The sequence below is a fragment of the Argopecten irradians genome, chromosome 15 (genome assembly GCF_041381155.1).
Source record: "Argopecten irradians isolate NY chromosome 15, Ai_NY, whole genome shotgun sequence".
Taxonomy (NCBI): Eukaryota; Metazoa; Mollusca; class Bivalvia; order Pectinida; family Pectinidae; genus Argopecten; species Argopecten irradians.
Genome location: NC_091148.1, coordinates 15,834,247 through 15,850,896, shown reverse-complemented (window position 1 = coordinate 15,850,896; position 16,650 = coordinate 15,834,247). Strand labels below are relative to the sequence as shown.

General features: G+C 35.7%; 2 protein-coding genes across 2 annotated transcripts; one reads left to right on the top strand and one right to left on the bottom strand.

Moving 5' to 3' along the window:
• Positions 1 to 1,093: 1,093 nt before the first annotated feature.
• On the bottom strand, positions 1,094 to 12,319 carry LOC138309032 (nucleoporin NUP42-like). The gene is made up of 8 exons (XM_069250133.1): positions 12,193 to 12,319; positions 7,804 to 7,984; positions 6,265 to 6,359; positions 5,815 to 5,891; positions 5,199 to 5,285; positions 4,050 to 4,087; positions 2,878 to 2,894; positions 1,094 to 1,860 (listed from the first exon to the last, which is right to left on the bottom strand). The coding sequence occupies exons 1-8, from the start codon at positions 12,275 to 12,277 to the stop codon at positions 1,163 to 1,165; spliced, it is 1,278 nt and encodes a 425-aa protein (XP_069106234.1). The 5' UTR covers positions 12,278 to 12,319; the 3' UTR covers positions 1,094 to 1,162.
• Positions 12,320 to 13,904: 1,585 nt separating this feature from the next.
• LOC138308622 (uncharacterized) lies at positions 13,905 to 14,276 on the top strand. The gene has a single exon (XM_069249664.1). It carries the CDS (start codon positions 13,905 to 13,907, stop codon positions 14,274 to 14,276), a length of 372 nt encoding a protein of 123 aa, XP_069105765.1.
• The last annotated feature ends 2,374 nt before the right edge of the window (positions 14,277 to 16,650 follow it).

The following is a 16,650-nucleotide window of genomic DNA, read 5'->3' as shown; positions in this document are numbered from 1 at the left end:
TTACCTGTGTTGGATAATCTATATTCCCTGGACAGTGTCACAAGTCAGGTGCCCTAGTTTCATCTAGATGCTGTTTATAGGCCTATATGTGTGTGTAAATGTGTTACATATACCATTTACTGTTAAGGGGAAAAACAATGGTTAGAGTGAGAGAAATTAAATTAATGTATTTTGTTATCAAGGCCCATGGGAAAGGCTCGACTGTGGTCTGCCAATGTCAATTTGTTGGACCCGTAGTACACATTCCATTGTGCCGAGACCCAGCCAATACAACTTGTGCATTGTTATCTTAATTGTGAAATTTTATATTGTGTTGAAGAAAATGAGATAAAAGATAAGTAATAAATTTCAACGTATTAAAGTAAATTCAGTTTACCTCTTATAAACAGGACAGCCAAACATCTTTGATTTTTTTTGGTCACCTATAATGAATTAAGCCCTCCTCCAGCAGGTATCTTTTAAAAGTCTAGTCAATTTAACACTTTGATTATACATAGTTGTACATGTGTGATATCGATAAGCAATCATACAGGAAAAAATTTCCCCAATTATTTTTTATCATATAACAATATTCTGATAAATTTGAATAAAAAGCTTTGTTAAATTTTGAATTTTATTAAATTTTCTAATATTAAAGTTAAGTTGATGCTATTTGAATTGGTCCCAACAATATTCTTACTAAGAAGATGCTGCTTCTGCATACGCTCACACTAAAATCCTTCTCAGAGAAAAAAACTTTTCTGCACAAATCAATATTTTTTATAAAACTGTTGATCTATATATAACTTAACATTTGATGAATGACATCTGTCTTGAAAAATTTTTATGATTGTTTTAATACCAACATTGATAACAATTAAATACCAGTGGTCATTTGAATTGTCCTAATTAATTATTAGTTTAAACAGTGCATATGAGTGATAATCAAGAATATTAGTCAAAACCAATCATTGAACATTAATTAACTGAACCATCGTGCTACGAGGCCATTGGCCTCTTGTTTAATGTTCCTAATAGAGACTGGTGGCCAGTCTAGAACAAGATGTTATATCACGTGTTCATCAGTGTGATAAATAAATAAGTCATCACAATCTAATTTTCTGATTTTAATGAAAACAACTTCACATCCTTATTTCATAATTATATTCTAAACAACAAAACATCAACTGACAAGTTCTTTAGGGGGAGGTTTAGTTGGGATTTTGCCCAGAGTGAATGTTGTAGCATTAAATTCAGCAAGTTCTTCTTTACTAAGTTTCCCCATTGGAGTGTACACAGTATCTTGAGTTGTCTCCCCCTGGGAGTCACTAGATGGTGCTGCCATCACATTTCCTCCTGTTGTGGTCCCGAAAGTTTGATTAGAGCCACCGAATGGTTGGGTCTGACTGGCACCTGGTACACTTTGAGAAGAAGCACCAAATAAGTTAGTGGCTGGAGATGTTTTCCCAAAACTGTTACTGAATCCTCCTGGGTTACTAAACGTGGTTCCACTTGAATTCCCACCAAAAGGACCAGCAGCAGTGCTTGATGGAGCAGAACCAAAAGGATTTGAATTTTGACCAGTAGAACCAAACGGATTGGTATTTTGAGCTTGACCACTAGTAAATGCGTTATTTGCTGCAGCAGGCATTTGACCAAATGTTGAAGCACCAGGTGTTTGACCGAATGTTGAAGCACCAAACGCCTGACCACTAGCTGGGGCTGCAGGGTTCGAGCCAATAGTACCAGTACTGAATGACCCAGAAGCCCCACTGCTACCAAAACTGCTTCCACCAAATGCAGAGTTTCCAGAGCTTCCGCCAAATGCACCACTGGCCCCGGAGCTTCCAGAACTACTGAACAAGGACATGGTTGAGGAACCTAAAGGAAAGAAATTTTAGACAATATTAGGATCGTATTCTTGTTTCAGATGCTGTTAGTGTGGTCTGCATTTGGTTAGTGATGAGGTCTCATACATTTTATACTAAATCCTGCTGGTATGAGACTGTGGTGAAATATATTCCGAATTTGCATATTACAGAGTTATCTGCACTTGCGGGTAGGTATTGATTGTGACGTCATGTGTTTGGGAGCTTAACGTCATACGTTTTGGAGAAAACGACGTTAATTGCGCTCACAAAATAATGACGTAACAATCGATACCTACCCGCAAGGGAGCTAACTCTGTAATATGCAAAGACGGAATTGCACACTAGATAATATTCTGACTATTATGTTCAATAATTAAAGATGCTCCACTGCCGACAGAGCATAAATGATATTCATCACTTGAACAATATTTGGTGTTTAATCTTGTATGTATATGTCTAATTAACACCAAAAAAAAAAAAAAAATTAAAATGATTTATTTTTGCCTTTGATGCATACACAATCAGCACTTCATTCCATATAGAATAGAGTGCCACAGAATTTTTTCCGGATGCAATTAATTATTTTTTGTAATTTGAAGTGAAATTACAAGCTCAAACTTTCCAATGGTGGTAATAGTGTAAAAAAGTAACTTTTGTAACTGAAGAAAAATACTAAATCGTTTGCTCCTGTTTTTAATAGTGAAAAAAAAAACCCATATGTCAGCTGTGGATCATCTTTAATTTTAATCAGTGAGCGTCTATGTATACATAGGAGCGTCTATAATTAACCATCATTTGTAGAAAATTTTAGGTCTATATCAATGTTATTGTTGAAATAAAGAGATAGATTCAGGAATAAAAAAAATTAAATGTAGTCTTAATGTGAAGTCTTATTATCAATTCACAAAATTAACTATTATCACAAAATACATCAAGATACTATGATTTTATAATCACAATGAATATCAAATGCTAAAAGAACAAATAATCACTGAGTATAAAATAACAGGCACGAAAATGTGTTTACCTCCTGCATCCCCTCCCCTGAAAAAAAAGAAATGATTATGATTGGTCAATTGTCATTATGTGTATCAAATAGAAAACTGAAATTTTCAAAGGATTATGTACCGTAGATAAAAAATTATGAGGAAACAAATAATAAAGAAATTACTAATATAAAACTTATGGTTTTCTTTTCAATGACTGTACAATGTATGTTTATCAATTATATTCAATTACATTTGTTATCCTAGAACACTACGGCTTTGTTATGGCAGTAAAGGAAACCCAGAGTTCTTGGAGGAAAAGCACCTTACTACTATCTTTCAGACCCCACTCACATGGTACTATACACAGCCAAAAAGCTTGTTTTAGAAAACAATACAACAGCCCAATGGGCCCTGCAAATCGCCCGTTTGCTACCTGCTATAGACTATAAGTATATCAGCCCAAAAATTTCTGTCAAGGTCATGTTTTTAACAAACTTGGTAACGCTCCATCCCAACATACTTTTTTCTAGGACCCCAGTATCAGGTCTAACAAGACCAACTGGTTAATATAGACAAGAAGTTGTTAATAGATTTCAGTCTACATATATTTAACCTGTCACCTTGAATTCTCTGAGGCCAAGGTCATTGATTTGAACAAACTTAGTAGTCCTTCATCCAGCATATGAGAAGCCGTGTATAAGGTCTTGAGACCTACTCGCTATTGACAAAAAGGAGTTTGTAGATCTATAAATAAATATATCTATTTAAAATGCGACCTTGAATGCTTTGAGGCCAATGTCATAAATTTGAACAAACTTGGTAGTCCTTTATCCCAGCATACCAGAAGCCATATATCAGGACTTTAGAACTACTGGTTATTGACAAGAAGTAGCTTGTAGGTCTATAAATAAATATACATATTTAACATGTAACCTTGAATTCTCTGAGGCCAAGGTCATTGATTTGAACAAACTTGGTAGTCCTTCATCCCAGCATGTGTGAAGCCGTGAATAAGGTCTTAAAACTTACTGTTATTGACCAAAAAAAACCTGTTTATAGATTTAAGCTTATGTGTATTTGACCCTTGTGACCTTGAATGCTCCAAGGCCCAAGGTCATTGATTTGAACAAACTAGGTAGTCCTTCATCCCAGCATGCTACAGACTTAATAGTCTCAGGTGTCAAATACAATTTGATATAATAACACTTACCTGGATTTCCTGTTTCTGTATTCCTCTATCAAGGACATCTGCCAGGTAAAACAATACAATAGTCAAAATTAGATATAGATGCACTACTAGATTCAATACAACTTTTTAGTTCTATATCAATTGCAAAATTCTGTATAAATCATCCCTGATAGTCCAGGGGTTACTGTCACTGTCATAATACATCCAACTCAGGACTAATATTAAATGTCATAACAAACCTGAAGGCTGTTTATGTGACATTATTTGACATTATCAAAATCACTTCACAGGTTTAAAGAAGATGTTCATAATTTTTTTGGATGACTTCCAGATCAAAAACCTATATCCAAACAGGCTGATTTCAGTAAGATAACCAAACTGAGTAAGATTTACAAATTAAACAGTATGTAAGAACATATATTTCTGATATCAGTATATATAAGCCCCTGATGACCTGCAATTTCTTTTTAGCCCACCATCATCAGATGGTCGGCTATTCAAATCGCTTTTCGTCTGTGGTCCGTGCTTCCGTCTTGTTATCGCTATTTCTCAGAAAGTAATGAAGGGATCTGTCTCAAATTTCATATGTAGGTTCCCCTAGGGCCCTAGTTGTGCATATTGCGTTTTGGGACCAATCGGTCAACAAGTGGCCGCCAGGCAGCCATCTTGGATTTTGATAGTTAAAGTTTGTTATCACTATTTCTCACAAAGTACTGAAGGGATCTTTCTCAAATTTTATATGTAGGTTCCCCTATAGGGCTCTAGTTGTGCATATTGCATTTTTGGATCTTTCGATTAACAAGATGGCCGCCAGGCACCCATCTTGGATTTTGATTGTTAAAGTTTGTTATCGCTATTTCTCAGAAAGTATTGAATGGATCATTCTCAAATTTCATATGTAGGTTTCCATAGGCTCCTAGTTGTGCATATTTTGATTTGGGACCGATCGATCAACAAGATGGCCGCCAAGGAGCCATCTTGGATTTTGATAGTTGAAGTTTGTTACTGCTATTTCTCAGAAAGTACTGAAGCGATCTGTCTCAAATTTTATATGTAGTATGTTTGAAAAAGTTTGAAAAGCAGAGAAAAGATCCCTCTTTCCATTGTCAGACATATATCATTCGTTGGTGGGCGCCTAAGAAACAGCATACCACCATCTTACCATCTTACCATTTTCTGTTTCACTGTCATAGTTGCATTTTGCAAGGTTTGTCGTTTGGTTGTGAGGTCTTGGTTCAGACATTGTACATTATTTATCTGAAAAGAAAGAAATAAGAACTTATTACCAGTTTTATTAAAAGGGTTATTACATTTTTTAACTTTACTGGCGCATGATTGAATAATCTTATATAAAAAAAATATCAAAACACTTCAATAAATTTATTTTTCTTGTCTACATTGCCAAACGAATATTTACAAAACCAGAAAATATCTACCAAGGCTACCTCTATAATTACAGTATACAACGATCACACAATAATCTAAACACTGAGAATCCAGTGAGAGCTATAATTCAGACAAAAAAATCACAGAAGTAATTTGAGTATAAGTAATTTAGAACAGTTTGGGCTGGGAATGCAAGAACTTGATAATATTAATATAAACATTATTTATTGTACATCGATTGAGAAACAAGTTATACAACTTATGTAAATCACTCTCCATGGCCTGGATGTTAGCGCTCAAGGGGTCTTAGTGTGGGAGGAAACCGGAGTACCCGGAGAAAACCCAAGTGATCGGGCAGGTGATAGAAATACATGGTTATCAATTTTACATTTATACGTACATAAGACTGTAGAGAACCTGTTTTCTGAGCTTCATAGGCAGCAAAACGAAGTTCATCTGCAGACATGTCCGAGAAATCTGTAAACAAACAAGATTACATAGTTATTACTTTTGAAGATAATTATGCTTTTTGATGTTTAATACTCTGTATTTGGATATAACAGAGTTATCTGCCCTTGCGGGTAGGTATCAATTGTGTAGGCATGTGTTTGCCAGCGTAACATTATATTTTTCAGAGAAAACTTTGTGAATTGCACTCACAAAATAATGACGTAACAATTGATACCTACTCGCAAGGGAGCTAACTCTGTAATATACTATGACAGAGTAGTCTGTTATTTACACAGGTTAGTGTCAAACCATCTACCCACAAGGGAGGTAATTCTGTAATATGCAAAGATGGAATATGTCTTTAAACATCTACACTAGCTGTGGTAACTTGCACACTTACCTGGAACACAGGGTCCTTCCTTCTCAAATGCAATACAGGAAAATGGCCACATCTTGCTCTGTTCCCATGTCTTTATTTCTACGATGAGAGTATTTCTGTAACAATTACAACAGGGTGAACATATTGGCAGTGGGAAAATTTCAGCACAACCAGGACGGTAAACATTAAATCACCTTTCTCAATCTTTCCAAAACCACAAGTATCAATTATCCAGAACTTTTATATATTCTGAAGCTACCATTAATATTTCATTTGTAATTTGACATAATATGGCATTGTTTTGTTTTAACACAAGGTCTGGTTTTGATAACATACTACATATAGATTTCATTTACTTTCTAGTATTGTAATTATATTTAACAATTAAAGGATTGTTAGATTGCATTTACTGGAGATATAAATGCAATATGGGTGGCAGATAAATAGAATAGCGCCCGTTAACAGTCCTTTAATTGATGTATTTACATTTTACTTTCTAGTTCAAAGTAAAACATAATTAAGGTACGATTGGACATTTGAATTTCCCGCTTCAGCCATTTAACCTCAACAGCCGAGTTCAATGTAATAAAAAATAGTCCCTATAAAAAAAGGAAAAAAAAATTCAATGTTTTCCGATTTTGTTTCAGTTTACTTTCAATTATCCAGATATTTAAAAGATTTCTTCATAAGTTTCAAAACCAAACTGGTTCATTCAACTACAATATGTCAATTTTCCCACACGGACTAACATGGTGTCAGTAAACAAGACTCAAATCCATTTATGTAGATATTACTACACCAAGTCTAGGCTGCATTTATTGTCTCATAATGCAGATCACGATTATCATTAGAGTAATGGGAGTCGCAGTGGCAAAATGTAAATATTTAAGCAATAAACTGTTACCAGATTGGACATACAGTTGATATGAAGCCCATCCGAAAGGAAGATAAAAAGAATGGCGCCAGTTAACAGTTTATTACTTATCTTTCGGACGGATGAGATTCATATCAACTGTATGTCCAATGGCGCCAGTTAACAGTTTATTACTTATATTTCGATTACGATCATTTAAATTCAAAACTATACACGTATATCCTTTGAATTTCCCGCTTGCGCTAGTGTTGACGTCACCAAGTTCAATAAACGGAACAGCCATAGCATCAGCTTCTGAATATAGTTCAACACAAAACGGTTTGAAACAAACAAACCGAACAAATGAAAATTATGCAATGATATTTTTTAATTCACTCTATTTTGTCAACACGATAATACTATTAGATTTTATAGACCGCACAACTTTAAAACCACTTTTAAAATTATTTGACCGTTATGTATAGGCGTAAGCATACACTGAAAAGATTGTCGGTGATGCGGCGGAAATGTTAAATATTCATACGCTTGACCAGATTGGAGTTCATAGCCTGATATTGCCCATCTGGTTTAACATAGATTAAACGGGAAACTGAAAGTAGAATGTAAATATAAGAAAATAAATCCATACATGAACATGTGGGCCAATGTTGAAGGTTTATACAGTTTGCGTATCAATGAAAACTTACATGACATCTGTTGTTGAGGTCTGGGGTATTGTTTGTTGTGTTGTTTGCTGACGTCTATCCCATTTGTATTTATTTCCGCCCCCAACTCCTCCGCCACCACCCCCACCACCCCCACCACCTCCCCCTCCGCCCCCTCCTCTTCCTCCACCAAACAACTGACGCTGAGCTGAGTAAGCAAATCCTGAAAATATTGTAATATTTGAGTACAGAAAATATACAGGATATGTGTACTGTAATATTCCATTTGTGCAAATTATGGAGTTAGCTCCCTTTCGAGTAGGTATTGATTGTTACGTCATTATTTTGTGAGCGCATTTCACATAGTTTTCTTTGAAATGTAAAACATTTCGCTCGCAAACACATGACGTCACAATCAATACCCACCCACATGGGCAGAATACTCTGTAGGATGCAATTACAGAATACAATTACTGTAAGTGAGACAGGTGAATATAGATCCATTCTGGATTTTTAGAAATATCAGTCATCTGCACTAATGTAACCAAAACACAATCATTTGGTTCATTTATCAGTTAAGATACGATTTATTTGAACAGTATTTGTTTTAGGATAATGAACCTCTTGTCAGCTATAAATGCAGGGCCCTCATGATAGTTTTCTTTCTTTTAGCTAGGACACCATTATTTCCAGTAAGCTTCATGTCTACATTGTATTGTTAGCTTGAATATATTGATAATGTTAAATCTGTCTTTACTTGTTAACCCACCATTATCAGAAGGTGGGCTAATAGCTAGTCAAATCGCCTTTTGTATGTGGTCTGTCATCCGTCCGTCCTTCCGTCTGTCCTTCCCCCCATCTGTCTGTTAACAATTTTTATTACCACTATTTCTCAGAAAGTACAAAAAAGATTTTTTTATATGTAGGTTCCCCTAGGGCCTAAGTTGTGCATATTGTATTTTGGAACAGATTGGTCAACAAGATGGCCACCAGGCAGCCATCTTGGTTTTTGATAGGTAAGATTATTACCGCTATTTCTCAGAAAGTACTGAAGGGATCTTTCTCACATTTCATATGTAGGTTCCCCTAGGACCGTAGTTGTGCATATTGCATTTTGGGACTGATTGTTCAACAAGATAGCCGACCGGCCGCCATCTTGGATTTTGATAGTTAAAGTTTGTTATAGCTATTTCTCAGAAAGCACTGAAGGGATCTATCTCAAATTTCATATGCAATTTCCCCTAGGACCCTAGTTGTGCATATTGCATTTTTGAACTGATCGGTCAACAAGATGGCCAACTGGCTGCAACTTGGATTTTGATAGTTTAAGTTTGTTACCGCTATTTCCCAGAAAGTAATGAAGGGATCTATCTCAAATTTCATATGAAGCTTCCCCCAGGGTCCTAATTATGCATATTGCTTTTTTTAACTGATCAGTCAACAAGATGGCCGGCCAGCTGCCATCTTGGATTTTGATAGTTACCGCTATTTCTCAAAAAGTACTGAAGGGATATCTCTCAAATTCCAGTAAGTTCCCCTTGGGCGCTAGCTGTGCATAGTACCTTTTCAGACTGATCAGTCAACAAGATTACCAACCGGCCGCCATCTTGGTTTCATCGTTGCATGAAGTTTGCTACCGCTGTTTCTCAGAAAGTACTGATGCAATCGTTCTCAAATTTTATCTGTAGTATTTAGAAAAAGTTTGAAAAGCAGAGAAAAGATCCCTCTTTCCATTATCAGACATAGATCATTCTTTGGTGGATGCCAAGATCCCTATGGGATCTCTGGTAATAATGAAAACCTCTTTAAATTGAACAGCAGTGGATCTGAGGAATATTGGTCAATGACATGGACCTAATGGGACTCGATCACTGCTTCACTTAGTGCTCCAACAATATTATGTTGTGTGACATCCAATCAATGTAATCAGGGTGGCATTGTCCAGGTGTAAGAGTACCTCATGCAGGTAATCCTGTTTGGTAGCTAGATCAAGCAAGGTTAATAAGCCCGAGATACTCTGACCCTGACACCAGACTTACACATCATGACAGATTGATGTCTGGTTTAGTATATAATGTCTAAAGTACACTGCTATATGAAAAACATTGAATGTGCCGATTCAACCCGTAGCAATCCGTTGAGATTTGAGGCGATGTGTATATTATGAGAAAATGGCGACAACTAGGAAGGAAATTTAAAGTTGCAGAAAAGAAACTACTTTATTGACATAATTTCAAAGAATGTGCATGCATTATGGATTGCTTTGGGTACTGTAGATAAATTAATCATTTGCTGAAAAGACCAAGGTAAGTGGCGCTTCTTGGTGGTAATGTTTTGTATGCATTTAGGAAAGGAGATGATCTGGCCCGATACCAAACAGTACTATCGGTCAAATAATATCTATGCCGGGTGTCGGGGCCAGGATACATGTACATGTACTGTACATAATGTACATGCATCTTGGGCTAAACTAATAGTAATGGCAATGCATATCATGATCAAATGCAGACATTTAGCTATATAGGTGCATATTCTATTCAAAATGTGTCGTTTTGTACGTCTAAAGCCCCACGATGGATCACATCGGGGCTTGCAACACTATCGCCAATAGGATGGAATTCATACCCTGCCAGAAACGGAGTTGAGGCAGGGTATGATTACTGGCTGGCGACCCATTATCGTGATGTACCCATTATCGTGATTTTGAATTGGACGATAAACAAACTGTCATTTTTATATTTTTCTTGTGTGTAGAAAAATAACATACCAAAATTATTGACAATATTTTCAAGTTTTAGAAGAAAATTCAAATATTTAAATAAAAAATGGCGAATTTCAGTAAATCTTACCTTACAAGAATGACATTATAGTCAGGTGGGAAAGCATGATATCGGCTTTATTTTAAATAGTCCAGATTCATATATCGTCTGCTTCCTATGATGTCAGACAACAGCAATCAAAAAAAAAAGTTGGAAGGGAGATTATTCAATCTTGATAACTTGACACAAAAGAACGCTGGTCAGTGGGTCACCTAAGCGCTTTTGAACAGACGACAAAATACAAGGTAAACCACTACGTTGATTTTGTTTGTTATTTCAATGTTTACGGAATCAATAACCCCCGAAAATCATTTAAATATCTTTATTATTTATTCAAAATGCCAAACATTTATGAAGACATGTCAACATTTTTCGTTAGTTTGCCAGAGAGTAGATCGTGAAATGGCGAGTGTCATTACCCCCTAGCTGCAATATTGTAGCTCAAAAGACTTTTTGACAGAAAACGGTGTCATCTTTAGAGCTACAATTGGTGCCTATTACTGCTAATGGAGCAAAGTAATGATTATGCAAACCATTATAAAACGTTTGTTTGCATTTTTTTTGTACTTGTTTGATATCGCTTACCTTCTTTGCAATAAAGCTGAACCCCATGAAATATGAAATTCTCATCGAGGCATTATTTTTTACATAATACATATGAAGGTCTTTCTGAAGGGAATTTATACGGCAAGTCCACAAATTGTGAATTTGACGTCTTGTGAGCGGTACGGTAGATATTAAGAATGGTAGTTATGTTTGTTTTGGACAAAAAAACATATGTAAATGCATGTATACGCATAAAATAATTGGAAACCTAAAAAAAAAGTAAAGAAAACGATGCCCAAGTGATTTTCGGAGGCAGTGCTCCACTACGACACATAGGGACCAATTCGTACCCGGCCGAAAGGTATAGTAGGCCGGGGGTACGTATATTCGTTCTAATTACCCCCGTGATGTCATATAACCAACCGTAATCTGACGATATGACTCATGGCAAACAAGACATGTTTTCTCTCTTTTGCATGAATGTTTTCACATCAAATATACATTTTTTTAAAAATATTTAGATATTTGTGAATATATTGATATTAAATTTTATCTATTTCATCCCACCTAACTATTTTTAATTTTTTTTTTTTTTTTTTTAAATCACGATAATGGGTACAGTAACTTAGACTACTACAAGAATGTTAGAGGTATAGCACGACGAGATAATTTTTGGAAAATTACGTACTAGTCAGCAAAATAACGTCCGATAAAAAACGGCTGACCTGCAGTCGACTCTCATGTTATGGAAGTATAACTTGACGTGATCACGATATGTTACGGCCTTTTTCAAACGACTCTTTTTGTTATAAAATTGATTATAAATTGATGAAACTGTTATTAACTGAACTGTTGTGAGGTAAAGATTATTTAGATGCATAAAAATCATACATTAAATGCAACGTTTAGAAAGAAAATGAGAAAAACCTTCATTTTTTCACGATAATGAGTCGCCAATCAGTGCAGTGGCTCACATCAGGTCCAGTACACTCTACCGATCGACCTATATAGCTCGATACATCTATAATAGCTATTTATAGCTATTCAGGATAGGCCTAGATATTACCTTGACTATCTCCACTGGGGTGATCATAGTAACATTTGTTGCCGTACCGGCAGTTTCCTTGCATAAAATATTTACAAACAGTCATAGTTTCGTTTTCAATTGCTTAGCGGAAGTAATCAGAGGTTGTCTAAAACCCTGTGATATTTGCGGTCATAAAAATCCGGATTTTATGCCGCAGAGGCCAACTCGATTTGCGCTCCTCCGGATTCCTTGGCGCATTGTCGCTCTTCGTGAACGTGTGACACATAGATGAATGATTCCTAACGGTTGTGTATGGTAATATGATATTCATGTACATATATGGACGTTTCTGAAATGGTTAAAGATGCTCCACCGCCGACAGAGCATAAATGACATTCATCATTTGAATAATAATTGGTGTTTAATCGTATCTATTTATGCCTAATTAACACAAAAAATCATATAAAATACTTTTCTTCGCCTTTGGTGCATACACAATCAATACTTCATTCCATATAGGATATAGTGCCACGGAATTTTTTCGGGGTGCAATTAATTTTTTTTCATATTTTTAACTTAAAGTAAAATTAGAAGCTCAAACTTTTGAATGGTGGTAATGGTGTAAAGTAAGTAACTTTTGTAACTGTAGAAAAATTCTAGAATTAACCTCCTCCCTCACCCAATAAAAAAAGAAAAAGGAAGAGAAGAAACAATAAAGATTACAGGTTTTCTCTTATAACCTTTTCTTTCAGACGCCTTCACTCTTGACATTGATATACTCAAGTGTTCATTTTATTAAAGTATATGACGCAATCTGAGGCGAGATGATATATCCAGTTTATTACAATTTCCATATCAGAAAGATAATTACATGTATTTTACACACTTATAAGGCGTAGAGATATAGATGTAACCAAATTTAAGATTATGACTTACTGTAGACTTACTTAGTTTGACGGAAATAAATTTTAGCGCAATTTAAAGATACTCCACCGCCGACAAAGCATTTAAATGATTTTCATCATTTTAACAATAATTGGTGTCTACTCGTGCATATATGTGTCTAATTAACACAGAAATTATATAAAAATTGTTTTACCTATAGTATATGCACAATCAGCACTTCATTCCATATAGGACAAAGTGACGTGGACTATTTTGGAACACAATGAAATATTTTTAATATTTTCATCTGGAAGTAAAATAAGAAGCTCAAACTTTTCAATGGTGGTAATTGTGTAAAGTAAATAACGTTTGTACACGAAGAAAAATACAAATTCGTCTGCTCCTCTCTTTTATAGAGAAAAGATACTAGTCGTCAGCGATGTAGCATTTTTAAGATTAAAAAAATAATAATAATAAATAATAGCATATTTATAATTACACTGTAGCGCAATCAAAGCAATGTTTTCCTGGCGACAAATGCTGTATACTTTTACAATATTACGTCCAAATCTCACCAATACTCCTATGTTTAGGTGTTTTAACAACTGTAAGGCTTTGTTAAATTTCAAGTAAAGCATATCTGAATAACATAATTATTTTATAACTTTCAAGAAACTTAAATGTTCATGCTTTGGAAATATACTGTATAGTAGCGAGCTATATGCTGGTCATAATATAAAAAGTAAGTATTTTCATATACTTTTTTGTAATGTAAAAACGTTATCTTTGTGTTTTGATAATGTACATGAGTAGTTAAGATTAATTGTCTGCCTACGATGTATTGCCGACTCCAATTAACTTGGGGAATGACAGACGACCCAGCTTGTAAACTCTGTGGAAGACCAGCCAATTTGGAACATATCTGTACCCTTTCCTCTTGTTCAGTGGCTCTAGAGGATGGACGATACAGTTGGTGTCACGACAAGGTTCTTTCTGTTCACAGACACCTTGCGTTGAAGAGCAGCAGAAAAAGACCAAAGAGGGGAAAAGGCGGATTGAAATTTATCAATTTCGTCAAGGCCGGAAAACAGAGTGAGAAATGCAATGTGGAAGGCAATGGAGTGCTAGGTACAGCAGAAGATTGGCAGTTGGGGGTAGATCTGAATGGCCGGATGACGTTCCCACCAGAAATAGCAGTAACCAATAAAAGGCCAGACAAAGTAATTTGGTCTTTATAGACCTCCCCTGATTGAGTATGGACGGCTTTCGCTCACCTCTGATAAAAATGTGAAGAAATCCCATTAGACGGATCACGGAGGACGTATAAAGTTTGGAGAACATGCGGGAAAAGATAAGTGCTAGCAAATGAGTCATTTATATCATTGCAATACCCTGTAAACTCTTACATATTGGTTCTTCAACTTCAAAGCCTTTGTGTACCTGTGATCACCCATGCGTATAATCGGTGTAAACAAACTACTGCACGAGTATTTACGTTACATACATGTACGGGCCATACACATCCACTCCTGAAAGATACAGTAAACGGAATCGCTCTGAACTCTCGTCCACTACAACCCCGTCCCCATCATTGGCTAGAGACATTAAACGGACCAAATCCACTGATTTTCTTAACGAGAGTAACATCAGTCCTACGTCCTCTAGATCATCTGTAGCTCCGAATATGTCATCAGACCCATCTATACCGGCACCTTGCGAAAATGGTCAGCAGTTTCTTGCTAATCAAACCCCTTTCTCAAATCAGTTCCAGCAGCAGCTGATGATGAACGCACTGACGTCTCAAGGGGTCATTCCCCATCAGTTTATTCAGCCTAATAGTAGTATATCCGACTCGGACATAGACCGTATTGCCAAAGCTGTCCGGAGTATTGTTTCAATTATGTGAAAATATATCAAATATTCCACACATCATCATGCCTCGTCCATAATCTAATGCTTTTTCTATTTCTGGAGACGGATTTATATAAGTTGTAAAACTTGTTTCCGAATCCAAACCTTAGAATTGTAATTGCTGTATGTCTCTCAAAGAAAACGAAATAAAGTTTATATCAAAGGCCAGACAAAGTAATTTGGTCTTTATAGTCCAAACAGGCTGTGCTGGTGGAACTGACAGTGCCATGGGAGGATCGTATCAACGACGCCCATGAGCGAAAACAGGCCAAGTACCAAGATTTGGTATCAGCTGTCAGCAAAGAGGATGGAGAATGTGGTGTCTTCCTGTGGGGGTTGGTTGTCGTGGTTTCGTTGGGCAGTCTTTGTGGAGGGCCCTGCGGATCATCGGCATCACTGGCTTAGAGAGAGAAGATTGATAGGGTGGTTCTGCAAAGAGACTGAGGTAGAATCAATGTGGTTGTGGAAGAAGAGAGAGGAGCAATGGAGAGGACAACACAGGTAGTATCAAGATCAAATTGTGTATGAACATTAACCATCAGAACGACAGTGCTGCAACATACTAGTGGACAGCTGAGTGGTTCCGGGCTGGGACCTGATCACCCCAGTTGGCACACCTTCGGAGGTTGTAGTGAACAGCGCCGAAACAACCAAGGAAGGAGGATTCACCTGATGACGGACCATTACGCCTCAGTGTACCATCCAAGATGTATATGAGTAGTCTTTTATTTTAATTGTAACACATTATTTTTTCAACGTATATTATTCTCCCAAAGTAAATTACGGTCCTATTTTTCTGCAAATTTTGCTGAATATCTTTTCATAATACATAATGAGAAGATATTCAGTACGATTTCCAGTTAGAATAGGACCAAATTATGGGTAGCAAATTCACTCAGCAATTTAACTTTGTCGAGAAAATTTACTTTGGAAAAATGATGTGTTTTGTGATATTGTATACTAATGTGAGAAGGCATCTTATGAGCTTTACTTACAATGTATATTGGTATATTATAATCATCATTACTTCGCAGTATTTAGACTTTGATATTTCTTTTTTATATTTTTTTTAGAATACTCCATTGCTCATATACAATATAAGATACTATCAATATTTATTAATTGTTATAATTTTAACTGCTTTTACTAATGTATTTTAATAGTCTGCATTTATTGTCTCTTAATTATATATTTATTAAATAACTCTTGTAATTGAAATTATAGGATATGTATGCATTGTCTATGATACATTACTGTTTTAATCTGATGCATTATTGGGAAATAAAGTAGATCTGCCCCAACTTAGTTCATCGATACAGAAACAGTGGCAAGTGTAAATATGAGAAAACAACAGGAACATTAATGCGACCATGTTTATTGTCATAATTATGCGCCTTTAATGAAAACGTCACATTCTAGCAAACATGATTATATTTTGTACATACATCTACCAATCTTAGATGAATTTAAAATATCTGATTGTAAAGTACAAAGTACATATGCATGTATTTAAGGCAAAGAAATAAACCTAAACATCAGATTTACACAAAATTCCAACATCGATGAAAAGACTCCTACACTAGAATCTTTTAAAGAAATGAAAATGACACCTGACGATTAAAGATTCAATGATATTTTTATCTTTTTCTTTTACATTCGATCATCCTCGATACTCCATGGGTTCTGATCACTTACGATCTT